Raw genomic sequence first — 27,476 nt, forward strand, 5'->3', positions numbered from 1 at the left:
CAGGTGGCTACTTGCTTTCAAGATAAGGTGCAGAAATGGCTCAAAGTTTGGTCCAGTCACTCAGGCGGTGGGGTGTGGGTGTGTGCTTCTGACTGCCTATTCTCTCCTGTCACAAAAGCAGCAGTTCCCTTATGCAACACCTCCCTCTGTGAGTCTCGGTGCCCTTTACAAAGAGTAATAAATCTCAACCATCACCAGCTCTCCGCTTTATGGCTCTGCAAGGAAGGATGCCCAGCTGCCTTGCCCTCTGCTTTCTCGTTTTTTCCATCTTCCACATAAAATTAATCTCAAATGCCATACAGCACAGGGAACTATTTTGTTGACTGCTTCCTCTTCCCCGCACAGATATTGTGTTAGATACTGAAGCATTTCACATCCCTAAGTGTGATCCACTAGAGAATTCCATGTGATAATGAACACTACTGGCAACTAGCAGCAATCTGGGTCACAAGCAGGGAACAGTACCTATTAAAATACTGTGCCAATTACTATATGAGGCAATGGGGCCTCGTTGATGGGCCAATGTAGGCGCTCACCCGATTCATCTGGTAAAGGTTTTGCATGTGTAGACCTTTTAACCACCCCTCGAAATGAATTCAGACAAGACTCAAATTTTTGGTTTGGTTTTTGGCTGAATTTAGGCCACAACTTTATTGATTACAATCAAGTGAGTGGTGGCATAGGCTCTGGTTCGACTAGCTCCCTGCACCCTTGCAGGTAGCACCAACCATAGGTCAGCCTCAGGAGAACACCTGGGACAGTGGCAAGCAGGGGGGTCTGCTAAGCCTCCACCCAGATGTCCCCTGGACTCAGGCTCCAGGCACAACCCCTCACAGGAAAGACCAACCATGAATCCATAGATTCCTTTAGATTCCCCATTGCATAGGGATGGCCAGAGCGCTCTGCCAACACTACCACCTGAACCAGAGCCTCTCCGCAACCTTACAAGTTGTGACAATTTGCTACGCGGCAGGCGAAACTCAAATGGCACCAGCCAATCAGCCAAGTGGGGAAAATTTCTGCTGTGCCCATGTCCCAACGACAGGTGACACACGACGTCATAGCGAGGTCAAGCGCAAGCCCTAAAACAGGGAGAGGTGGGCAGGTGTTCCGATGCACAGAGCCCCAAAGAGGAAGCTCAGGGACATGTGCATGGGCTTAAATAGAGGTCCCTCGGTTGATTTGACTGGCATCGCATTGGCCCAATTGCACCCAGGATGATCGAGGGACCTCCAATAGGGTGTTGCGGTGCGACCTGGCAACCAGACCCACCCACAACACAGGGTCTGGTTGCCAGGTCGCACCGCAACACGTGCCCTCTTGTTAGGGAGGACCTGATTTCCTACAAAGCAGAGATGTGCACGGTGGTTGTGCCTGTCTGTGTGATTATGTTGGATTATACGCCCACAAAACATGCTCCCGGTGTTTCAGAATTAAGCAAGAAGATTCAGCTGAACCCCTTTGAAAAACGTTGAGCAAGTGAGTCTCCTGACTGGGTAAACTGGCCTTTGGATTCCAGCCTGACCAAACTGGGCTCAGCTTCCAGCTCGTTCTTGGATTCAATGGGCAGTTTTGAGCGAATCTTTCTCTGAATTTCAGTCCCCCGTCATTGGAATAATAGGGCTCTAATTATTCCAGAATCAATGTAAGGCGGCGGGAAATGTTGTCAGCCTGAAGCTTTAACGAATATAAATATAATTAAGTCATTAAGCCCACACAAATTTTACCTTCCCGTGCCTGACAAGCCTGTTTGCCCATCCTCAGTTCTCCAGACTGAAGAAAATGCTTCAAGGGCTGTTGTGAAAGCAAGAGATACCACACAATTCCGTGTAGGCGAAATCATGGCGACTGCCTATAGATTGCCATGTGTGAAGCTGGTCTATTGCGCACCAGGAAGCTCACTGAGCCTCAGCTTTCCAGTCTCATTCACTAAATGGCAGGCTTCATTATTATGTGGCTTCCAGCATATATAAAAACATAATAAACATTTTTTAAAAAACAAACTTCCCTATACAGGGCTTCCTTCAGATGGCTCGGGGAGTCAGATAAACTCCGCACACCCCGAACATTTATCTGATGAAAATAGGGATGTCCTAAGGAAAAGCAGGACATTCCGGGATCAAATCCGAAACCCGGGGGGACTGTCTGTGGAAAATAGGGACACTTGGAGGTCCTGCAATCCAATTCCCAGTCGTCCAGATTCATAGCTGCCGCCATACCTGCCAAGTTGCTGTCGGAGAAATAAGGGACCGGGCGGAAGTAGCAGACCAGAAGTAGCGCTGCCGCCATTTTGGAACTGGGCGGAGCATGATCAGAAGTGACTTTTGATGCTGCTTTGCCCAGTTCCAAAATGGCCGCTGCGCCAAAATAAACCGGGGGAAACCAAAAAATCCGTTTTTTCAGCTAGGAACAGCTAGAAAAACGGGGATTTCCCGGAGAATACGGGAGACTTGGCAGCTATGGCTGCCACTCCTCTTAAGGCTACTGGAAGCACAGGCCCAAAGCACACCATGCTTACTCCTGCTACCGGCAGATATCACATGCATATCTGGGATACTGCATACCCCAAAAGGATAAACAGAAACAGGACAATGGCCTGGTTCACTGATACACACCTGGTTCCACACTGCATATTGAAAGCGGGTTTGCATCCACAGTTTCATTCCCCCAGCCACCCACCTACTACATGCATGTGTTATGTTAGTAGGAAAAGCATCACATTTCTTGCAGCCCCCAAGACGTGACGTTCTCCTTTGCAAAAGTAAGCGAGACGGAATGAAGTCAGTGGTCTGGGAACTTTTCACATTTTTTTTTTTTAAAAAAGAGAGGCATAGTTCACTTATCTCTGCCAGGTGATCAACTGCATTTCACTTAATTAAAAGGCATCTTTGTTTGCTGAACTTTGCAGCAGTCAGCACTGCAGCACTGCATGGCCTGCCTACGGCCACAATGACTTGTTTCCCTGATACTAAGGCAGAAATACAGATCTTAAAAATGATGTCACACCTGCTTTCTTCTCTGCCTTAGCATTTTGAATTTCTATCTCAGTCTAGGGCGGGATCGAATCCGTTTCATTAGCAGAGCAATGCAAATAGTTCACTGGTGTGCTGTGTTCCCTTTCTGTCTGCTTGATTTGCCAACCATCCGAGCTAGCTTATATTAATTAAAACAAGTGTCACTGCTTCTAATAGTAGCTCTCTTAAGGGTTATAGATTGCAATCAGTGAGAAACGAGCAGTTGCTAGTAAGACTGTTATCAGATGGACTGAGCTCTGTTGAAAATTTACGGCATTTTTCCTTGGCAGTTGATCTAACCTTTCATCCCAGGATTAATTACACTTCAGCATCCAGTCTGCCTGGCACAATAAAACGTGTTTTCCACTCATCCAGGATCTACACAAGCCCTGGCATTATTGAAATAGGCCTTCTTCCTAGATTGTTAAACTAGCTATGGAAGTGTATGTTTATTTCATTTTTGCAATATCCTTTCTAAACAACATGATTGCTAATCACTGAGACTTAATTTGCTAGTTTAGATGGCATAATGGATATTTATTTATTTATTTATTCCTTCCCTGCCCTGGGCCAAAGCGGCTGGGCCAAAGCCGAAAGGACGCTCAGTTGCGGATATGCCTGGAAGCGAAAGGAAAGTCCGATGCTGTAAAGAAAAATATTGCATAGGAACCTGGAATGTAAGAACCATGAATGGCGGTAAGCTGGATGTGGTCAAAAGAGGACGAGATGGTTGGACAGTGTTCTCGAAGCTACCAACATGAGTTTGACCAAACTGCGGGAGGCAGCGGAAGACAGGAGTGCCTGGCGTGCTATGGTCCATGGGGTCACGAAGAGTCGGACACGACTAAACGACTAAACAACAACAACAATTCCCTGCCCATCTGGCTGGGTTTCCCTAGCCCAGGGGTCAGCAAACTTTTTCAGCAGGGGGCCGGTCCAGTGTCCCTCAGACCTTGTGGGGGGCCGGACTATATTTTGGGGGGGAAATGAACGAATTCCTATGCCCCACAAATAACCCAGAGAGGCATTTTAAATAAAAGGACACATTCTACTCATATAAAAACAGCAGCCAGGCCCCACAAATAACCCAGAGATGCATTTTAAAGAAAAGGACACATTCTACTCATGTAAAAACATGCTGATTCCCGGACCGCCCGCGGGCCGGGTTTAGAAGGCAATTGGGCCACATTCAGCCCCCGGGCCTTAGTTTGGGGACTCCTGCCCTAGCCACTCTGGGCGGCTTCCAACGAAAGATTAAAAATACATGAAAACCCTAGTCATTAAAAACTTTCCTAAACAGGGCTGCCTTCAGATGTCTTCTAAACATTAAATAGTTGTTTTTCTCTTTGACATCTGATGGGAGGGCGTTCCATGGGGCAGGTGCTACTACCGAGAAGGCCCTCTGCCTGGTTCTCTGTAACTTCGCTTCTCACAGTGAGGGAACCACCAGAAGGCCCTCAGCATTGGATCTCAGTGTCCAGGGTGGAACGATGGGGGTGGAGATGCTCCTTCAGGTATACTGGGCCGAGGCCAGTATATCTGGATTGAAGAAGCAATTAAATTGGTTGGTGCCCCTGGTGAGAGTTGGAGTAGAACAGAATACCTGAGTAGTCACTGGGGATGTGAGGGTTCCTACACCCTTGCCAGCAGGTATGGAGAAGCAGAGGTAGAGGCTGGGTCAGCAGCACCATAAAGGCGTGCAGCTCCTGATTGGCCAGCCGTCCCTTGCAGGCAGGTTGTCCCAAAAGCATCTTGGTGATGTTGGCTCAGTTTCTCCTCTGCTGCCTCTTGATGCCAGCCAGTGAGGATGGGCAGACCCTCCCCTACCCCACCCCCCACCACGTGAACAAGTGCCGTCTCCCATCCCAACAGCTGCGTAGAATATCTAAACGATATTCTGGTCTGAAGAATATCTAAACAAGCCCATGTAGTTCTGGATCCGATATACAGCACAGTTCTACCCCACTGAATTCTGCTGGAACGACTCCTATAACATTAAAGAAAATAATAACTAGCTTTACTTAAAAATAAAAAAGGAGTAAAACTCAAGCATTTTCCATTGGTACCCAATTAGCATTTCATGTGAAGGGTTTCCAAAAACTCGTCACATTAGTGACTTTGCATGCTGTGCCCTTAATGAGACAAAAAGATGCTCTGTCGTTGGGCTATCTTTAGATTAGCAAAGTGCTGATGAAGTGTTGACTCAGTCCTGTGACTGCAGTGCTCCTGCTGTATTCTTTGAGGAAACTCAAAAGTGCAAGAACTTCAGAAAGAGATGCATATTCTCCTCTAGTAATGCACAGAGCTGCGCTAGAGTCAACCGTCGGAGAGTTCAGGGCTGCCCAATGGCCTTGCAGCATACTTAACATAATTGGAGCCATAACTCCCAACTGTTCCTCATCATTTAATCATGCCGAGAACATGGAGAGGGCTTTTCATCTTCAAATTGCTTTACAAGCATTAATAAATTAAATAACATGGATCATCTTTATCGCCCCCTCCCCCAATTATATGTACTATTCTGCATTATGTGTTTGAACGTGTCCTCTCTTTTCATTAAAGCATGCTACCTTGGGGAAAAGGCTTTCCTCGAACAAAAATTTTCCTAGCAAGAATAGTAAAGCAAAGCAAAACAAAACGCACAAAGGAGAGGTTCTAGGAAGCAAAGAGTAGCTAGGATGTTACAGCTAGGGTTGGGTGATATATCAATATATCATCCAAAACTGGTTTGAAGTTCATATCATGATAACCGTTTCATCATTTTTTACCTGGCAATATGTTGTGAATCATGATGTGTGTGTCTGTGTGTGTGTGTGTGTGCTATGCAAAAGTCACAATGTGGGGGGAACCATGAAGCCAGCCAATGGCTCTACATTGCTCCATCCTTGTGCGTCTCACTCACATTGTGATATATCGGTATATCGTGATGTTTAGCTGGTGATATATTGTGACGTTGGAAACCAAATATTGTCCAGCCCTGCTTACAACATGCAAAATCTGTAAGTGCTGCAGAGGTCAGGGTCAAGATATTTTGCTGCCTGAGGCACAGGAAAAGATGGAGACCTGCAGGCTTCCCTTAGACATTCGCTGGCTGTCCTCTTTGGGCTGATCCAGCAGGGCTGTTCTTATGTTCCCAGGATTGGCCTGCCAGTTGAACCTTACTTCAGCACTGGCCACATTACCATCCTCCACTACCTGGCAGTAGGTAAACTTTGAGACCACAGATCAAGCCATATGGCACACACATCTCAATCCTCCAACATAGCCAGTGTGGTGTAGTGGTTAGAATGTTGGGCTACAACCTGTGGGACCTGGGTTCAAATCCCCACTCGGTGGTGAAGCCCTTGGGCCAGTTTTTATCTCTTAGCCTGACCTTCCTAATAAGACCCCTTTCCAGGCAGTGAAATGTCATGGGTTGAATATTCATAAACCATAGGTGCCTTTAAAAAAAAATTATGGTCCTATACAATAAAATAATGTAAACATTGCAAGATTTTAAAATGACAAATGACCAACACTGAATCAGATTAATTCTCGAATAATGCTTGGTGGAAAAACTTTCAGCAGGCAATAAAATATTTTGAACATTTACAGGAAGCAAGTGCCACTGATTTCATCAGAATCCACTTTGACCAATAGAGTTTGGGAGCTGATGAGCAATGGTTTAGTTTAGGTCATCTTGGGTTTGATTGAACTTCTTATAGAATCATAGAATTGTTGAGCTGGAAGGGACTCAAGAGGACATCTAGTCCAACCGCCTGCAACTCAGGTTTCACAGCTAAAGAATCTCTGACAGATGGCCATCCAAGCTCCGTTTTAAAACCTCCAATGTTCTCGCCTTTGAAAAAAAATGTGTAAATTGAAATTTTAATTTGCATTTGATATTTCTTGCTGCGTCCACTATGAAGAGGCTGTTGTGGGTTATTTATAAATAAGTATAGGTATTTTTTTGGAGAGTAATCTTAGCAAAAGAAATAGGCTCCTGCCCTAAGATGCTTACTGTTAAAATAGAAGCTTGCAGTTGAAATAGCAGGTCGATATTGTTAAGCATCCCCCACAATCTAATTTGGGTCCTGGCACTTCAGATTAACCCTAATCTTCCCAAGGCCAATTTGACCTGGATCCAGGCCCTGAATCAAATCAGGGGCCTTGTACAGTATTCAGTTAGGGTTTATACCTTAGTAAATATGCATTTGGCACGCAGGTGGTGCTGTGGGTTAAACCACAGAGCCTAGGGCTTGCCAATCAGAAGGTCGGCGGTTTGAATCTCCGCGACGGGGTGAGCTCCCATTGCTTGGTCCCTGCTCCTGCCAACCTAGCAGTTCGAAAGCACCTCAAAGTGCAAGTAGATAAATAGGTAATCAGTGTTTCCGTGCGCAGCTCTGGTTCACCAGAAGCGGCTTAGTCATGCTGGCCACATGACCCAGAAGCTGTACACCGGCTCCCTCAACCAATAATGATGAGTGCCACAACCCCAGAGTCGGTCATGGCTGGACCTAATGGCCAGGGGTCCCTTTACCTTTAAATATGCAGTTGGGAGTGGGGAGTGAGACACAAACTGGCAGCTTGTATGAGTCTCACCCATCCTCCACTCTCCAACAGCATCTTTTGACAGACTCCAATCTTTTCGAGTGCACACAAGCCAACCCAGGGTATAGAACTTTAAAAAAATAATAACCCAAACAATATGTGTTAATGTGACTGGAACAGTGGAACCTCGGTTCCCGAATGGCTTAGTTGCCGAACCAATCGGCCCCTGGACGCCGCAAACCTGGAAGCCGACATTATTTGGAAGCCGAACGTCCAACGCAGCTTCTGCTTGAGTGCAGGAAGCTCCTGCAGCCAATCGGAAGCTGTGTCTTGGTTTTCAAACGGTTTTAGGAGTCCCGGAATGAATTAAGTTCGAGAACCAAAATACCACTGTCGCCTGTTTATGGATCCACATTTTAACCACTTGTAAGGCACCCAAATTAATATTCCAAATTAAGGACGAGCCTTGTTTCTTCCCTTCCGGGAAAGGATTCCAAGGAGTTCATTCCCAAGCCAACATGTTGTCATGGATAAGGAAACTACTTCCTGTCTTGCCATCATGAGTTGTGCTCTTATGTGTTGCACACAGTTTTGTGTGGAAATCCCAGAGTTGCCAACCTTCCCTCCCCCTCCTCCCCAGAACCACCTCCAGTAGAGCTTGTGGTCTTTTAAACAGTCATATGCTAGGCAGAAATGAAACAGGTTTTCCCAGCGTGAAAAATTATGCCTTTCATATGTCAAAGCGGGGGGCGAGGAGACAATTACAGTCCTATTCTATTTATGAGCTAGTTTTGAGAACGAGTCCTTAGGAAAGAAACAGATAACAGCAAATCTTACACATGCTCACAACATTATTTTTTCATGATACGGTTGGCATATTTCTCTGAAAATACAGGTGGAAATATCCCTTTAAGTTTCCAGAGTGGTGGTGTTAAAATGCTTTCTACCGCATAGGCTAGCTATCCAGATTGCTTTTTGTCATCTTTCCTGTCAGGTGTAAAATGAGCATCTTTCTCACGAGGTTTGCAACGACCTCTTCAGTCGATTTTGGGAGGGGAGAAACTATGAAGTGTTCCATGGCTCCTTTTCCTGAATCTATTGCTTAATTTCTCTCCCCTCCCCCTCCCCCGCCTTTAAACATTTCACTCGGAAAGTGTTGAGATGTGCAGTGAAGGAAACAAAAGCAGAGAAATGAATCACAGAATCATAGAATGGTAGAGTCGGGAAAGAATCCAGGGGGTCATCTAGTCCAACCCCCTGAAATGCAGGAATCTCAACTAGATCATACATGACAGATGACCATCCAATCTGTGCATAAAAATCTACTTAAAGAAAAAATAAAATAAAAAATGGAATCAATCACAAAATATAGACCGACCTGGAAGAAGAAGAAAACAACAAGCCAGCTTTCAAGATTTTTTACTAGCAATGCTGTTATGTACTAAGCTTGGATCCTAGAACAAGTAGGATCCTAGAATGCAACAACTGATTGGCTTGCAGGAGAAGACCAATCAGGCTCCAGGAAGAAGTTAATCAGCCTATTAGGCTGGTAGGATCGTAGAATGCAACAACTGATTGGCCTGCAGGAAAAGACCAATCAGGCTCCAGGAGGGAAGCAGAATCAGCCAATCAGACGGGACTCATTGTGTAAATAATGTATATATAAAAGCCCTCTATCAAGCTGCAATAAAGAGCATGAAGTCACTACAGGACTCCAAGTATATTTCACTGGTGACGAAGGTGGCATCCTTGAGGAGGGTCGGCAGTCAGCAAAATTAAAGGACAAATGAAAAAGATTTGCCTTGCAACTCCTTCTAAGAGTCTGCAAGGCAGAGAAGCTACACTACAACCTACATTTGGAAGCAAGGTTGCTATATCCAGAGGACTGGTTATCAGAAAATGGATTCACGGTCCTTTCCTGTTGCTTACTAGCAATAAAGGGGAGGATCAGAATGAAATGGTCAGTCCTGTATACCTGCATATTCCATATCACTGCCCAGCTGTGACTTTTTCTTTGTTCATAAGCAAGTTCTAATTGTTCCTCTTCCATATATCATCTATGCTGTCTTTATGCCTCCCTCTTGATAATACCGTCCAGCAAAAGAGAGAGAGAGAGAGAATCCAAAGAATGCAAAACTTAACTATGTTTCTTTGAATGGTAATATAACATCTGCTTAGCACAGGTACTTGTTTAACATTCAGTGTCCTAGGTAGAAGGACCCCGTGCTTACAAGTCACAGAGCAATTTTCATAGAAGCAGAACTAAACCGATGCTAATAGTCTGAAATGTCTCTTTATTTAAAAAGTAGGAAATGTAATGAAGTCCACTCTCAGGAAGGAATTCAACATGACATTAATTTAAAGTCGCCTAGCTATGTTCTAGTTCTAGTTCTAGCTTCTAGTCTAGTCTGTGTTCTAGAGGCTTTTTAAAAAAAAGGCTCAAGAAGCCAGTAGGTTCCTATGTCCATAGCTGCCAAGTTCTCCCTTTTTTTAAGGGAAATTCCCTTATGCTGAATAGGCTTCCTCACAATAAAAGGGAAAACTTGGCAGCTATGCCTATGTCTGGCTGCACAACAGCCTGCTGTAGCCCCAATACTTTCTGTGCGCAGGCTGTTGCACTACAAGCTTCCACTAGAGCAACTGTTGCACTTCACCTCATGGACTCAGCTATACAGCTGCAAATATAACGTTTTAAGCGCATTGTACAAATGTGACACTAGGTGGTGATAGTGAGCTTATGGCAAATTTAATATACAGTGGTACCTCGGTTTATGAACACAATTGGTTCCGGAAGTCTGTTCATAAACTGAAGCGTTCATAAACTGAAGCGAACTTTCCCATTGAAAGTAATGCAAAGTGGATTAATCCGTTCCAGACGGTCCGTGGAGTAACCGTTCATAAACTGAAGCGAACTTTTCCATTGAAAGTAATGCAAAGTGGATTAATCCGTTCCAGACGGGTCCGCGAAGTACTTAAACTGAAGCGTTCATAAACTGAAACATGGGTGTAATTGGTTCCGGAAGTCTGTTCATAAACTGAAGCGTTCATAAACTGAAGCGAACTTTCCCATTAAAAGTAATGGAAAGTGAATTAATCCGTTCCAGATGGGTCCACGGCGTTCATAAACCGAAAATTCATAAACCGAGGTGTTCATAAACCGAGGTTCCACTGTATTCAGAACTTGAAGCACAGCATGTGTGAAGCCACACAAAATTTATAATTGGCCATGTATATGATTTGTATTTGAATTGGTATTGCTTTTTGGTGTATAATATAATATAATATAATATAATATAATATAATATAATATAATATAATATAATATAAATATGGTGCATGTTGGATTTTTGTAATTGATATATATGTATATGATGGGTGTGTGTGTGTGTGTGTGTGTGTGTGTGTGTGTATGATGGAATCTAGTCACATATAAAAAATGCTGTGAAAATGCTTTTTAAAAAAGCGTGTGTATATATATAAAATATGCTTTTTTAAAAAGCATTTTCACAGCATTTTTTATATCTGTCTAGATTCCATCATCTCTCTCTGATTGCTCATCTGGCATTAAGACAACACTGAATCCATGCCTGTACATCTATAAAAAGAGCATTGGCATCCCCCAGCTTATAAAATAATGCACATGCTTCAGGAAACTTGCAGACTATATAGAAGCAAATCTTTTGGGGGGTGGGGGGGGTTGCGTTTAACTAAGATTACTAAGCTCCTTATACAACTGGCGAGCATTTTCATAACTTTAGGGTTTAATATATCCAGGGGTAAGTTTCCTGTGTTCCTGCTGATATCTGTAGAACTTGCACTGGTCAGGTGATTCCGTTTCACTTATGAAAGTCAGCTCAAGTTAGCTGCGCTCAGCTCACACAGGATCTGGTATCAGGAAGCCTGAATCAGGAGCTATCAAGCAAGGATGTTGACACCTCACACCCAAAGTGTCCTGCAAGAGTCACAGGAAGATCCACAAAGAGCCAGTACCCATGGGAGCTTCAGTTAGGGGGGGGGGACGACAAATCTTCCCATTTCATTTTCTCTCCATTGCTCCACATTTCTGTAGCAATTTGCAGTTTTTTTTATATAAAAAAAATCTTCACGGAAAATTGCAAGCGTTTTAGTGCCAATGTCTCCCGATAAACACATTTTCCTGTGCACTTTTGACAAATGTACTCCTTTTTTTCCCAAGCAGCTTCCCCCTAATTCAATGCATTTTATGTTATTTTCATGAATGTGTGTGTTTATATGCACACTTTACCCTAATATATGCATTTTAGTATATTTTACTTGGCGGGAGAACTGAACTGCAAAATTCAGAGAAGTGTGAATTCCAAAGGGCAGCTGTGTTTTGATTCATTGCTTTGGAACATGCAGATTATGTAGCTTTGCCTTTAAATGTGGACTGAATCATCTTTCTCCTCCCATCTCTACTTACAGCCTACCTGTATGCATCACTCTTGCTCAGAGGTACGCATGCCAAAAGCACAAATTTCATTGCCCCAAATCGCTAAAATTGCCTGCTTCTTCTGCGGTCGACAAAAACTACAATTATTATTAGGATGTATATCGAAAAAAAGATGTTCTCAGATGATGCATCTTTTTCATCAGTTGGCTTTGCTTGTGTACAAAAGCAAGTTCTTGCCAAATGTTGATTCTCCCCTTTCTGAAATATAGCTTGCTGTCCTCCTACATGACCTGGATTGCGACCACAATCCTAACCACATTTACCTGGCAGTAAGAATTCGATGGGACTTACTTCTGTGTAGACATGGTTAAGGTTCTAGCCTGAATGCCTGACTGAATAATCTACAAGCATAGCTGCCAAGTCTCCCGTATTCCCCGGGAAACTCCCGTTTTTCCAGCCGTTTCCCGCTGGCAGCCCGGATTAAAAAACAAACAAACCGTAAATCCCCCGGATTCTTACCGGCCCGGGGAGGCTCCTTCTACGCATGTCTGGAGTCTCTGGACATGCACAGAAGCAATTTCTGGCACTGCGGCCATTTTGGAAATGGGCAGAGCATGCGTAGAAGCAACTTCCAGTGCTGCTCTGCCCACTTCCAAAATGGCCACCACGCGACTTCCGGTGCCAATCCCGATTATTCAATCTGGGAGTTGGCACCTATGTCTACAAGGCTCCATCCAAATGCTGCACATGGTTTCCAAGCAACTACTTTTAATGGTTCAAATTTAGAAAATGGATGTTTCAAGTATATTGGACCCAACTTTACCTAGGAAGAAATGGGCTACTTCAGATAGTTGCTGGTGATGTAATGCTGATAATGCTTCTTTGAGGCATGTGATGCGGGTGAGTCCTGTGTTGTCTTCCAGTCAGAAATTAATTTTGTTTTGGAAAAAATCCTTTATATTTGCAGATATTCACAGGTTTTTTAATTCTGTTCCTGCAATGTGGGAGACTAACAATGAAGGTGGGCCCTGTGAGCCCTTAGAGACTGATACTTCGAGGATGGAAGAATAAACACCCACCATCCATTACTCAATAGTCTGAAATCTTCCTGCTGTCTCTGCATTTGAATAAATATGTCTGCATTTGAGTATACCATCATCAATCTGGTTTTGATATCAGTTCGGACATCCAAATATATAGTAAACTGCCCTGAAATCTATGGATGAAGGACGGTATACAAATTTAATAAATCAATAAAAAAATAGATTTAGGTAGGTAGGCATGTTGGTCTGACACAGTCAAAATAAATTTAAAAAATTAAAAAATTGTCCAGTAGCACCTTAAAAGGTAAAGGGTAAAGGGGCCCCTGACCATCAGGTCCAGTCATGTCTGACTCTGGGGTTGCGGCGCTCATCTCGCTCTATAGGCTGAGGGAGCCGGCGTTTGTCTGCAGACAGCTTCCGGGTCAGAGCAGCACACGGAAACGCCGTTTACCTTCCCGCCGGAGCGGTCCCTATTTATCTACTTGCACTTTGATGTGCTTTCGAACTGCTAGGTGGGCAGGAGCTGGGACCGAGCAACGGGAGCTCACCCCATTGCAGGGATTAAAACCGCCGACCTTCTGATCAGCAAGCCCTAGACCCTGTGGTTTAACCCACAGCGCCACCTGCATGCACACGAAAGCTTATACCCAGAACAAACTTAGTTGGTCTCTAAGGTGCTACTGGACATTTTTTTAATAAAATAAATAAATATTTCAGTTAGGATTGATGGCTCATCCTTTCTGTTAAGGTGAGCTGACATTGATCCTCTCTTTTTATTTCATTCTGTTATATTTGCAACTAATTTATTTTTTAAAAGAGAAGCAAGGTCACTATTATTTTCATGCGAAGGAAGAGGAACAGTGGATAAAAAGCAGTGCTTTGGCAAAAGCTGACTAGTCTAGTCAACTCAACTGAGATTTCTCAATTCCAAGTACAGCGGTCTGTCCATTGGAAGAGAGGGCCTCTCCTGGTTTCAGAATGATAACATCTAACTCTAGCCCAGCACGCCTTTGGTTTAGCATGGGAAGCCAGGCGACACTCAGAACCCCTCGTTCTCAGTCCCAAAGGTACAAAAGCCCACAGAAAGGGCCACCAATGAATTGCTACGTCACCTTTTCTTCTGGCTGCTTTGCCTCGAGGATGTGGAAAGATGTTGTCATGGCAACTGCATTTCCCTTCTCATTGAAGCAGGCAAAAGAAGATGAGGGGGGGAGGGGTTGCCATAGCAACTTTTCCCACTCCAGACACCAGCAGCAATCAAAAAGGCAAGTGGGGAGGGATAAATAACACCCCCATGGGGCACCAGTAGCGTTGCCTTCTTGGAATATTGAAGGCTCCAATCCTGGCACATCTGCTTTGTGGAAAAAAGGAGAGTGCAAGCTGGCGGCGTGCCAAATTATTTTGGGGCCCAAACTGACCGTTTGAAAAGGCGTGAAAGTTATGCAGACCCTCCCCATCTCCCACCCCACCAAGAGTCTATTTTCCATGCTTTTGTGTATATATTTGTGCCATCCCTATTAGAAACCATTTATCTCCTCCGTACAATATTGCTTGGGTTGCCTTAAAAAAAATAATGCATCACATAGTGACCATGATGACATCACTGACCACTTGAGTAGGTTTGGTGACATCATTGGGGGCAAATGAAGCTGCATTGCCTGAAGTCCCCCACCACCCTCAACTACTACTGAACAGCTTTGAACTGGCATGGGGTAGAAAAGGCGCTTCACTCATGCACACCTGAATATGTCTATTTCCAGTGCTTCCCCAGGGGGTACTCAAGGGTACGCAGTACTGGCACATCTTTTTTCTTGTTGTTAAAAATTGTGGCACTTGCTGAAACAACTTCATGGTGAGTAAAAGGTAAAGGTAAAGGGACCCCTGACCATTTGGTCCAGTCGTAACCGACTCTGGGGTTGCGGTGCTCATTATTGGCCGAGGGAGCCGGCATACAGCTTCCAGGTCTTGTGGGTCAGCATGACAAAGCCGCTTCTGGCGAACCAGAGCAGCACACGGAAACGCCGTTTACCTTCCCGCGGGAACGGTACCTATTTATCTACTTGCACTTTGACGTGCTTTCGAATTGCTAGGTTGGCATGGTGAGTACCAACACCTATTTGTCTAGAACAGGGATGTCCAACCTATAGATCGCGATCTACCGGTAGATCCCCAGCTGATCCTGGTAGATCGTGGGATCCCTATCGTGTACAAAAAGTTATGGGGGAAAGCTAAAAAGCTGTGGGCAATCCACCCACCCCACGCACGCTCCTCCTCCCTCCAATGACAATGGGTAGATCACTGCCAGTTTTTTTTATACTGGGAGTAGATCACAGTCTCTTGGGAGTTGGACATGCCTGGTCTAGAAGAAAGACACTGTCTATATCAGTATCTATCTGTTTAACCTCCCTGCAAGATGTGGGGACACCCTTTTAGGTCCAACACGTATGGTTGTGTAAAATTCAGCTGACAAAATAAATAAATAAGGGTAGTCCTTTCTAAGACTCTTCACGTTGCCTTTCTGGACAAAACTACCTGCCTGCTATTGCAGCCCAACTCTGCCTTTTGTCGCCTTCTCCTATCTTAAATAACTTCCCCGTGTTTTTAGTTGAAAAGAGAATTTGTAACTAGGTCAAGTGTGTGGACCTTTTTCAGTAAGAGGGAATTTTGAAGCAGTGTTAGGCCCAAGGGATCCTTTTGAAGAGAAACGGTTCCAGTTAAATCTAGGACGGGGTGGGGAACTTTTTTTTCCCTTCAGTCTAAGGGTCTCATTCTCCTCTGGGCAGCATTGTGGAGGACACATGCTAGTGGTGGGCAGAAGCAAAAGGAGGCAGGGCAACATATGCAAATTTTTACCTTTATGCAAGAGGCTAGTTTCTACACACACACACACACACACACACACACACACACACACACCCCTCTTAATCCTCCATCCAAACAAGTAAGAGACATTATTAGAGTTCAATGACACATACCAACCAGGCAAAAACATTCCAAGAGGATGCAAAGCAGAACCAGAGAGGGGTGTGATCTGAGAAAAGGGAGTTTCACAGGGGAGAGCCCTGAGGGCCAGGTTGGAAGGCTTTGAAGGCCACATTTGGCTCTCTGAAGTTTCCCATCCATTATCCAAGTTCCCCATTGAGGACGTATTTTTGGCAGCTTCATGGCTGAGGATCAGAAATCAATATCTTTCTGACTGGATGGTTCATATGTTAGGTGTGATTCCTCACACACCCACCCAATGTCATGCGTAGAAGCGGCTTCCAGTGCCGCGCCGCCGCCGATCCCGGATTTTTCAATCTGGGAGTTGGAGGGTATGTTCCAGTTCCACTTAATAAAGTGGCTGCATTTGTCTTTTGATGCAGAATGGAATTCATATATTCATCCCAGGTCACTCCTTGTTATATGTGACTATTAACAGAGCCAATGAGGTAGCTTAGGAAACTGCAATTAATCCGGAATGCGGCAGCTAGTCTGGTGACTGGGAGTGGCCACCGAGACCATATAACACCAGTCCTGAGAGACTTGCATTGGCTCCCAGTATGTTTTCGAGCACAATTCAAACTGTTGGTGCTGATTTTTAAAGCCCTAAGCGACCTCAGCCCAGTATACCTGAAGGAGCATCTCCACCCCCATCGTTCAGCCCAGACACTGAGTCCAGCACCGAGGGTCTTCTGGGGTTCCCTCATTGCGAGAAGTGAAGTTACAGGGAACAAGGCAGAGGGCCTTCTCGGTAGTTGTGGAACGCCCTCCCGTCAGATGTCAAAGAGAAAAACAACTACCAGCCTTTTAGAAGACATCTGAAGGCAGCCCTGTTTAGGGAAGTGTTTAATGCTTAATGCTGTATTGTGTTTTTAATATTCAGTTGGAAGCCACCCAGAGTAGCTGGGGAAACCCAGCCAGATGGTCAGGGTATAAATAATACAGGTGGCGCTGTGGGTTAAACCACAGAGTCTAGGGCTTGCTGATCAGAAGGTCAGTGGTTCGAATCCCTGCGACGGGGTGAGCTCCCGTTACTCGGTCCCAGCTCCTGCCCACCTAGCAGTTCGAAAGCACATCAAAGTGCAAGTAGATAAATAGGGACCACTCCGGCGGGAAGGTAAATGGCGTTTCTGTGTGCTGCTCTGGTTCGCCAGAAGCAGCTTTGTCATGCTGGCCACATGACCCGGAAGCTGTCTGCGGACAAAAGCCAGCTCCCTCGGCCTATAGAGCGAGATGAGCGCTGCAACCCCAGAGTCGGACACGACTGGACCTGATGGTCAGGGGCCCCTTTACCTTTATTATTATTACTACCTGAGGAACTGTCTGGTCCAGGAGTGCCAACTTGAACAAAATATTGGGGGAGCCCAAGTAAGACCTACCTCACATAATCAATCACAAGACGCCTATCAACCTTGCGGGGGCTACTATAGCCTGGTCTCCTGCACCCCCTGCCTGACCACTGCATTTGACCAGAGATTCTGCTGTAGGACATCTGCCCATCAACTTTCAGCATGGCATTCTGGGTAGCAGCACCTATCTTACGGAATTCCCTCCATTTGAACACTGCACACATATCTTCTGTACTAAGTTACAGACAGTTGTTGCAAACTTTCCCACTTACTCAAGCTTTGTTTGGGGTTTTTGATGTGCTGTATAGTTTGCATGCATGTGTGTGTGTGTGTGTGTGTTGAATTTTATACTGTTTTAATATATTTCTCATTGCACTCCACTTAATTAATGGTATATAATGTTGTAAATATGTAAATAAAATGAACTGAATAATAATCAATGTTTAAAGGCTGAAAATGAGATTTAGAAAAATATAATTAGTTAACATTTGATATTTTGATATATATTTTTCTATTTCCTCAATATATAAATGTTAAGATTTTATATCAATAAACCATACATTTACGCTATAATCACACATCGCCATTCTCAGTTGACTTACTTCTGAGTAGACATATACTGAATTCAATTGACTTATTTCTCTAGGAGTCCTGAAATTTATTGTACAAAGAAGGTTGCAGTCCAAGTACTCAGAATGGGAAAAAAATTCAAATGAAGCAATTTAATCCTTTCCTACAGTTAGTGAGAGGAGGGTCTTATTAAGACAGGGAGCTCTAATTCAGTTTTCATTTCCCCTCTACTAAAGTGTTTTTGTGTGGACACTGTTAGTGCCATTATTCATTATCAAAGGTAATATTCTTGGTTGGACAAGTTGGTGGGAGTTTGCAAGAATGCATTTTTACATAAGGAAGATGTAAAGATGCAAACAGCTGCCTAAAGCTGTTAAAATTATACCATATGACTGTGATGTAATGACACATTTCCATTCTTAATCCGTTTTCAGAAGTCCAAAATTAATGCTTCGCATACGTAATCATTTCAAGACTTAACATGACGTACAAAGAACATTCATTATTTTCAACCTGAAAATCACCAGAAGGAAAGGGTGATAAGAAGGATTAATAATTTATTTGCAACCTTAGTATATCTCACTAGGAATTACTGGGTTGTATCCAACAGGGATCGTAGGGCCTCCATTAGCAGAACAGGGAGAGAAGCAATTTTTAGTGGTGTCCCCTCCTATCTGCACCCCTCTAAATTTACTCTGGAGGGTCCCCCAACCGTCTGGAGCAGATTTAGGGAGGTGATGGTCTGCAGCAGAAAGGTTGAATCACCAAAAGTTTCTTCCCTCCCTTGTTCCGCTGATGGAAACCTTTATGTCAGCTGAGTAACGGCACCGGATAGAACCCACCATTAGGCAGGATGGACACGATCCATCCAGTCCTTGGAATATTTAAGTCCTCTGGACTTCAGCGGCAGAGGGTGACAATGCAATCACCTGCATGTCTACTCAGAAGAAAGGAATGCTGCATTCAAAGGGACTAACTCCCAGGTAAATGTGCAGAAGATTGCAACTTTAGGCATGTATTTAATTGTCCCATTAAAAAGGTAAGTCTGAAAAGTGCTTGACTGAGGCTAGATCATCTAACTCCTGCTTGTAAAAACCAACAATGGTTTTCAGGGGTTAATTCAAGCTGGATATGACCAGGGCTTAATACTGCTAGGGCAGGTTGAACAGGAAGGAAGGAAGGAAGAAATCTCCTTTGAGAATTCTTTTTCTTCACCACCAAGGAGCACTTCAAACACGACAAAATTCCTACATGCAAGAAAAATCTTGCAGACACTACTCTTGCACTACTCTTTTTTACTTTAAATCTCAAATTGCATAGTGGAGGAGAGGCACAGCTACAAACCCAAAAGTCCACAATTCAAATTTTGCCTTTGCTAGGACCCAGCTAGATAACCTTTAGGCAAGTTACCAACTCTTGGCTCTGCTCCCCATCTCCACCATTACATAATAATGCTAGTCTACTTTAGAGGATTATAAGAATTACTGAGATCAGTTGTAGTGCTACATAATAATGATGATGATGATGATGATGTAATTGCTGTGAGACGCATGTTTTTACAATATTGAAATTGATCATTAGAAACAGGACTGATTAACCACATCAGAACCTGATATAAAAATGAAATATTTCTGACAAGGCCGATTTTTAAATGAAATGGTGAACAGCAGTCTATTTCAGATGGCATCTTCCAAAGGGAGCATCATTTAAACTCTCCATTTCCTGCCCCACTCCCAGCATCCCCATGTGCAGTGGCCCCGCCCCCTTTTGATCTGAACTGACCTTTCAGGTATCGAGCATGAAGGACTGTGAGGTGATTGTCACATGGTTAGAATTCTCCCCATGACATGAGGGCTTTTGGAGCGAAGCCTGGGAGTTCACCCCATACCCTTACACCATTTGAGTCCCCACACATCATTTTGATCACCTGAGCAGGGCTAAAGAGGACTACATACCCCAAAAGTGCTTGAAAAGAATATTTAATAAAACATGTGGTGAAGATCTTTCCAGAGATCTTTAGAGTGTTCCCCTTTGAGGGTTTTTTGGGGTGTGATCTACCCTGCAGGCTTCCATTTGGCCACCAGTAATGTCAATTTTAATTTTAATTTTTTTTGTTTTTGTTGCAATGGTATCAAAGACTGACCTCTAGATCAAAAGGACCTCTCGTTTTATGAATTAATATCTGGGATGTTGTTATGGACTCTGAATGTTGAGCATAGACATAGACACAAATATGGCGCGTGCTTTGGGATAATTTGAAAGTGGAGACAGAAAGACTAGGAGCAAAGCCGTTTCACTTACCTCAAATACCTTTGTTAAATTGTCAAAGAGGGCTTGACCAGCACTGACTTTGTGCTTGACTCCTCGAACGGTGCCATTTTTGCTGAGGATGTTGACTCTTTTGGTGCCAAATCCTCTCTCTTTGGCAGCTCTCACGAAAATGAGCATGTCATCGCCCACGTTCTCGTTCTCATCCCACTCCGACCCAAGGTTTCCGTTGTGCGGTCCGTCCGATTCACTCAGCCTGCTGTTTGGGTCTGTTTCCGAGCTGCTGGTGCACTCGGAATCCAAGGAGTCAGAGGTTTCCCCGTCGGCGTACACCTCCTTGAGCACTCTCCCGCTGTGAGAAGAAGCGACCCGGAATCGGACTTTCCTCGGCTGCCTCTCGCCCTCGCCCTTGCTGTCGCTCTTAAACATTGTCCCATCCGCCGAAATCAGCCGCTTACTTACATCCTACTGGTCTAGGTTGTCATCGCATTTGCCAGATTCTCACACTTAAAACAATATCAAAGTTGTTTTCCACTGACGGCGCCACTGCTCATATGAAGCTAACATCTAAAGGAAAGTGGAGTCCTAAGAAGCTACAGAGCTGTTCAGCGATTAATAATGGATGCATGCGTGTGCTATGGTTACCTTTAAACTAAAACCTGTAAAATGAGAGGAACCATTAAATATTCACGACCCATTGTGTATTTTCCTCAGTGTCAGAAAGGGGGTGGGGTGATAAGAAAAAGAGTCTATGGCTGAAAGAAAGAAACAGCTTAAGATATATCTGAGGCATATATGCTAGTTTTCGTGGCATAATAGAAACATAGGTGAAGAAAAGAGGAAATGTTAAACCCTTCCTGAGCTCCTGTTTCCTGACAGCTGCTGGCATATCTCACACTTGCTGCTTGGAACTATCTTCAAGCTGGCATCCTCAAATGACATTTTGTGGAGCAATCTTCAGCCAGTTAACTGTTACACCTTGACCGAGCCTGGTCTTCTTGAAGTTGCTCAAATGGCCGCTTGCAGTCTGTGGTGAGTTGGCTCGTCACAAACTGATGAAACAACCCCTGTGTTGCAGACTTGAGTCAAAATACAAAAAAAAAAGAGGCAACACGTCGAACAATTCCAACAGGTGAAATATAACTGTTTTTATCTTTATAAACTACTAGTGTCATCCAGCCCGTTTAATAAACGGGTGCTAGAGCATTCAGCCTTTTTCGGCGGCGCCGGCGCGTGGGGGGGGGCGATTGGCCCCTCCCACGGCCGCCACTTTGTCTGGGCACTCCACTGAGCCCAGCTGGCCAGCGGGCACCCAGGAGAAGGCCGTGATTCGGGCTCTTTTGGCGGCGGCGCATGGGGAGGCGGTTGGCCCCTCCCACGGCCACCGCTTCGTCGGGGCGCTCCGCTGAGCCCAGCTGGCACCCAGGAGAAGGTCGTGATTCTTCTGAAGACTGTGAGGGAAACGGTAGGCAGAGGGGTGGGGGTGGGGAGAGCGTGTGTGTGTGTGCGCGCGCGCGTCAAGTCTCTGCATCCAATCCCTGTGTCCATGGGGCACATGCGCAGTAGCGCGGACACAGGGACACAGGGAATCTGGACGCAGAGACACTTGCACATTACTATATAGGATAACGACATGCGAGACAGTGATCCAAGGTAATCATACTGTTTCGGTTTGATCTTCTTAAGTTTTTTAACTACAAAAAATAAATCAAATAAATATATCTCATCAATTATGTCATACATTATATTAAGGCCAATGGCCAGCATGAACACGAGTCTATACAGTCCATAATATCTTAACATTGAAAAAATACGGAAAAATACAAAAATAAAACATACCTTAGTGTTTGTATACAATCTGCGGAACAGGGGTCATACACATATGTAACCCCCTGCTGCCTGAAGCAGGAAAAGGCTTTAATATACAGTTCCACCACAGGTAACACCCTAGTTAATCAAGAATATTGAAATTTTAAAGTTACATGCATGAGAGCATAAGACTTTACAATTGTATTTTTTGTAGTTAAAAAACTGAAGATCAAACCGAAACAGTATGATTACCTTGGATCACTGTCTCGCATGTCGTTATAGTTTATAAAGATAAAAAAAGTTATATTTCGCCCGTTGGAATTGGTCGGCGTGTTGCCTCTTTTTTTGGTATTTCGTCACAAACTGAGGCAGCTGAATTGCTAACAGGTCCTCAGGCAACATGCTCTAGAGCCGATGAGGGGAACTTCTGGCTTTTTGGATGTTGTTGGGTTCCAATTCCTATCAGCCAGAGATGTTGGATGCTGGAATCCAATGGCATCCCAAGGACCAAAGGTTCCCATTGCACCCACCCAGTCGCAGCTATTATCATCCGGTAAACTGACTCACTATGAGGTTGGGGTAGTTTTGACGCCATCTCAAGTATGTGATTTCACCTCTCTCACCTCCTTCAAAACACTCAGCTGCCCTTTCCTGGGGGAACGGCCTTTGCCTTGTCCTTGTGCAATGGCACATATGCATATTTACTCACAAGGAAGTCCTATTGGACTCATTTCCCCACCACCATTCTCCCTCCCCATTCCTTTTTTCTCATTCCATCCATCCCTCTCTCTGGTTCTCCCCCTACCCCATGCCAATTTTTGAGTGAAAGCAGGCATTTTTTCTATTGTTGCCTATGTGACTCTGTAACACAAGTCACATGCAGTACATGTTGCTTTGTTTGTGATGAACTGGATTTGCCGCTTGCCGAAATCAAAGGGCATTTGAAAATACACCAGGAGGGGTGCTGGGAGAAGCTAAAAGAATTTCAAGAAGACTAACAACAACAAAATCTCTGTAATAAAATTTTAAAATATATAGCACCTACTCTTCTGCTCTTCAGCTCTTCAGCGTCTTATATCTCAAGGCTTGAACCGTACCATTAAGGTTAAAAAAAAGGTCTCAGTTACTCAAATCATGCAACCTTTTTAGCAGCATCCTGTATGAATCCAGTCTTAGAAGACATTTGTTTTTTCAGGTGTTGATAGCTTCTCAAAGCTAAAAGCATTTGTACCCATCTGTGTTTGTAGAATGCCAGTTTCACATCTATGTCTATGAAAAACTGACCTTGGCGGATCTTTTGATGAACACTGCAGGCATGTTCTCAGACAAAGGTGAGTTTAGATGCAGTATTGTGATAATTATTACTCAGGAGTTAAAACTGTTGAAGTTTAATCATACTTAGGGTGTCTTCTTTCTGCCTGACGGCACTAAATCCCATAATTACCAGGCTAAAAAGGTAACAAGTAACCTGTGGGAGGAAAAATTGCCAAGTTCACAATGAGAAACTTTGCAGCTCATAACTCTTGAATGTCCCAATCCATTTCAATTTTCATCACTAAAAGGAGATGAAGGCCCAAGTAGGATAGTGGAAACTCAGGCAAAGCCAGGACCTTGGACAAGGATCCAAGCATTGATTCACCTCAGTAAGTACCAGATCACAATTAATAGCCCTGCTGAGCAGGAGGAGGAAATTGCTTTGGGATCTCCCTGAAGCAACTGCCAGAAGCATTATAATCTGGTCTAGATGGTCAGGTTTATAGTCCTGCTTTCCAAGGGCTGCATCTAGCCAGTTAAAGGCCCATCGTTCTTATGTGTGCAGTCATTGGATTCTTGATTTCAGGTTGCACTCTTCAGAGTCCTTATTCTGCTGCTTTACCTCACCCCCTCTTCTTCCAATCCTGCTCCCACAGTCATCCTTTGACTGACTTCCTCCTGCTCTCTTTTCTGCCCATTCTGTGCTCCTCCTGTGCACAGCTCATGGTCCAAGACCCTCTGGAGCAGGTATGACCTCGATGGTTCTCTTGGAGCTCTTTCCCTTCAGAAGTCCTGGAGAAGCTAAGGAGACTTTGAGGCTTTAGGCCACGGGGGACCTTTATCAACCCAAGGAGCACATTCCCTTCTGGGCCATCTTCCATTAATGGACATTTTTTACAGGGTACTATATTCTACACACACTTACACCTCTATCTAGATAAGCAAGAGGCATTATCAGAGTTCAGGAACACATTCCAGCCTGGCAAAAATCATTTGGGCTATGAAGCAGCACCAGACAGGGGTGTGGCCTGGGGACAGTTCCAAGGACCAGGTGGGGAGGCTACATTGGGCCCCAAGGCTTAGGTTGATCACTCTCACCCAATGGCATGGTGTGGGGAGGGACACAAAATTTCAACACTCAGTGCTGCCTCAGTACAGCTGCACGCTTCTGTCACTGGGCTCCATTGAAAACAGTTTCTCCATGCGAACCAGGAAGTGATCTTTCCAGACAATGGAATGAGTCTTCTTTTCTTAGCTCTACGGCTCCAATCTCCTGGGTGACGTGGACCCCATTAATCAGCTGAATGTGCATGTGTACTCCACCTGTTTCCCTCCTTCCCACCCGACCCCCCTCCATGCAGCCCCGGGCTCTGGCAACCCACGCTACACCACTGCTCTCTCTGTAAGTTTATTGGCAACTAAAGTTCAGTGAGTTTCTCAAAGCTCTCTTCAGATTAACAGGGAGATTTTTGTTTCTTTTTAAAAAATAGAGAGGAGCTTGAGTATTTTTCCAAAGCAGTCTGAAGGCTCACCCTTTCCCAACAGCAGTTACAGCACTGATGTCTGCATTAGATTGCAATAAGCAACTGGATTGCCTCCCAGGAACTTTCCCCACTCTGTAGAAATTATTCTCATTTATTTGACCGACAGCACAATTCTACACACAGGTGAGTCCAATGGGAATTAATCTCTGGTAAAATGGTGCAGGATTGAAGCCGTAGTTTGCTCCTTGTCCATCGCCGATCTCAGTTGTCGATGTGTGGCCCTCTGCACCTTTAGAGTTCATACCAGGGATGCCAACTGGAATAAAATATTGGGGGAGCAGATAAGCCTTGCATAATCGATCACATGACATGGCACATGCACACCATTTGAATAACAATGCCCATCAACTTTGAGGGGGCCAGCCCCCTCAAATATTTTAGGGTGGGAGCTGAAGTGACCTCGGCCCCTAGGATTTGCATCCTATGGTTCATACTGTAGAAATTGGAGTTCTTGGTGAAGTCCAGAAATAAACAGTAAATCACAAGAACTCGGGCCAGGAGGAAGATGAATTTCAAGTAAGTCTTCAAAAGGTTTTATTTATGTAATGATAGGATGGATTCAAACAGGAATCCATTCCAGTATGATAGTGAGGCAAATAAAAATTAATTCCAGTGAAAAAATCCCAGGACAAGGCCCTGTTTCGCTAATCCTTCATCAGCAATGTTTTAATGGTCAGGGTGTACCAAACACCAGGGCCTTGTCCTGGGATTTTTTCGCTGGAATTAATTTTTATTTGCCTCACTATCATACTGGAATTATTCATTACATAAATAAAACCTTTTGAAGACTTACTTGAAATTCATCTTCCTATGGTTCATATACATGGCACCATCAGCGTATAACATCTCTGCTCAGAGATCTGCACTTACTGCTGTTTGCTACTGGGCCAAGTTCAAAGTGTTATGATTACTCTATAAAGCCCTTTACACTAGAAATAGAAAGAACTTTTAACAGAGAGTAAGGTGTGAAGATTTGGGGGATTCTTTGCTTCAATAACCAGAACATAGTAATGATTAGTGGCACTTCATAACTTTAGCATCTAGCTGTCAGAAATATTTTCTTCCAAAAAAAATAGATTTATGTCCCTATCAGCTGCTATTTACACAAAAGAAATGAGCTAAAAATAATAAATGACAAGAGAGTCTTCTTCTTCTTCTTCTTCTTCTTCTTCTTCTTCTTCTTCTTCTTCTTCTTCTGTGATCACTCATAGCCGAGAGTATATTATATTTCACAGTATGAAGGAAAGTAAAAGCTTATACCTAAAACTTCATTCAAACAAGATATAAATTGTCTTACTGTGATAACAAAATTGCTGTGTTTCTCCATAAACTGAATGCTGATAGACTTCTTGGCTTTATGTTACAGAAAAGCAAGGAAGATGATTAAATGGATTGCTTGAGAAATCATGGTTTATACACATTGTGTAAAGATTTCATAACATAATGACACCCATTTGTGCCTGAGTACAAAGTTGTGGCCCGGGTCCAGACATTTCAGATATCTTTCAGGCAGGCTGAAAGCACACTGAAATGAATTTTCTGACTATTTTCATAGTAACTAACACATTGCTAAGCAAGCCGTACTCTGAGAAAAATGGAAAAACAGATCACATAGGCAATGCCTACTCAAGTACACACAAAAGCCCTGGTTCACACTAAACAATGTATGCCAAAATACTCCCAACCGCTGTCATGTACTCATTTCTCCTATGTGTGATCCTGTCCTATGCTTAACTGAAATATATACCATGAAGCCCACCAGGTGACCTTGGGCCAGTCATTGTCTCTCAGCCTAACCCACCTCACAAATAAAATGTGAAGATAAAATGGGGAGCAAGAGAGGTGCCAACTCCTGGGGGTGAGCCCTTTTGGGGGCCCGTTCCTATATTTTTGGGAGGGGGCTGGCATCCCCATGTCCAAAAAAATTGGGGTGGAAGGGACCGAACCCTAGCTAGAGTCAAGAAGATGTTTTCACCCATTCAGAAATTCATCTTTTGGAGAGTTCAGGCCAAACTAGACATTGCTGCTCTGCAATGCCCATGTGTTTCTGCACAGCATAGTAGTTTTGAAAAGGCACCCCCAAAAACCCCTGTAAATGAGAAATATGAGCAGGACAGACATTAGATAATAAGGGCAATTGGGATGTAGGGTTTATTTGTGTGAAAGGCCACCATTGCAGGAAAACTGGAGAAACTCAGGAATAAGTGTTCAGATAAGGACTACAAATAATAATAATAATAATAATAATAATAATAATAATAATAATAATAATAATTTATTTATACCCCGCCCATCTGGCCGGGTTCCCCCAGCCACTCTGGGCAGCTTCCAGCAAAACATTAAAATACAGAAATCAAACATTAAAAGCTTCCCTAAACAGGGCTGCCTTGAGATGCCTTCTAAAGGTCTGGTAATTGTTGTTCTCTTTGACCTCTGGTGGGAGGGCATTCCACGGGGTGGGTGCCGCTACTGAGAAGGCCCTCTGCCTGGTTCCCTGTAACTTGGCTTCTCGCAGTGAGGGAACCGCCAGAAGGCCCTCGGCGCTGGACCTCAGTGTCCGGGCAGAACGATGGGGGTGGAGACGCTCCTTCAGGTATACTGGACCGAGGCTGTTTAGGGCTTTAAAGGTCAGCACCAACACTTTGAATTGTGCTCGGAAATGTACTGGGAGTAAGAATGGCATTAAAATGTTTACTGTCTCT

General features: G+C 44.2%; 1 protein-coding gene across 1 annotated transcript in view; it reads right to left on the reverse strand.

Moving 5' to 3' along the window:
• GRXCR1 (glutaredoxin and cysteine rich domain containing 1) overlaps positions 1 to 20,599 on the reverse strand; it is a 39,634-nt gene extending 19,035 nt beyond the window's left edge. The window contains exon 1 of the mRNA XM_088661163.1: positions 20,201 to 20,599. Within this exon, the coding sequence (XP_088517289.1) occupies positions 20,201 to 20,596 (396 nt within the window). The 5' untranslated portion in view covers positions 20,597 to 20,599. The remainder of the gene's footprint in view (positions 1 to 20,200) is intronic.
• Positions 20,600 to 27,476: the final 6,877 nt, after the last annotated feature.

Source organism: Zootoca vivipara, chromosome Z1, assembly GCF_965207765.1.
Source record: "Zootoca vivipara chromosome Z1, rZooViv2.hap1.1, whole genome shotgun sequence".
Taxonomy (NCBI): domain Eukaryota; kingdom Metazoa; phylum Chordata; class Lepidosauria; order Squamata; family Lacertidae; genus Zootoca; species Zootoca vivipara.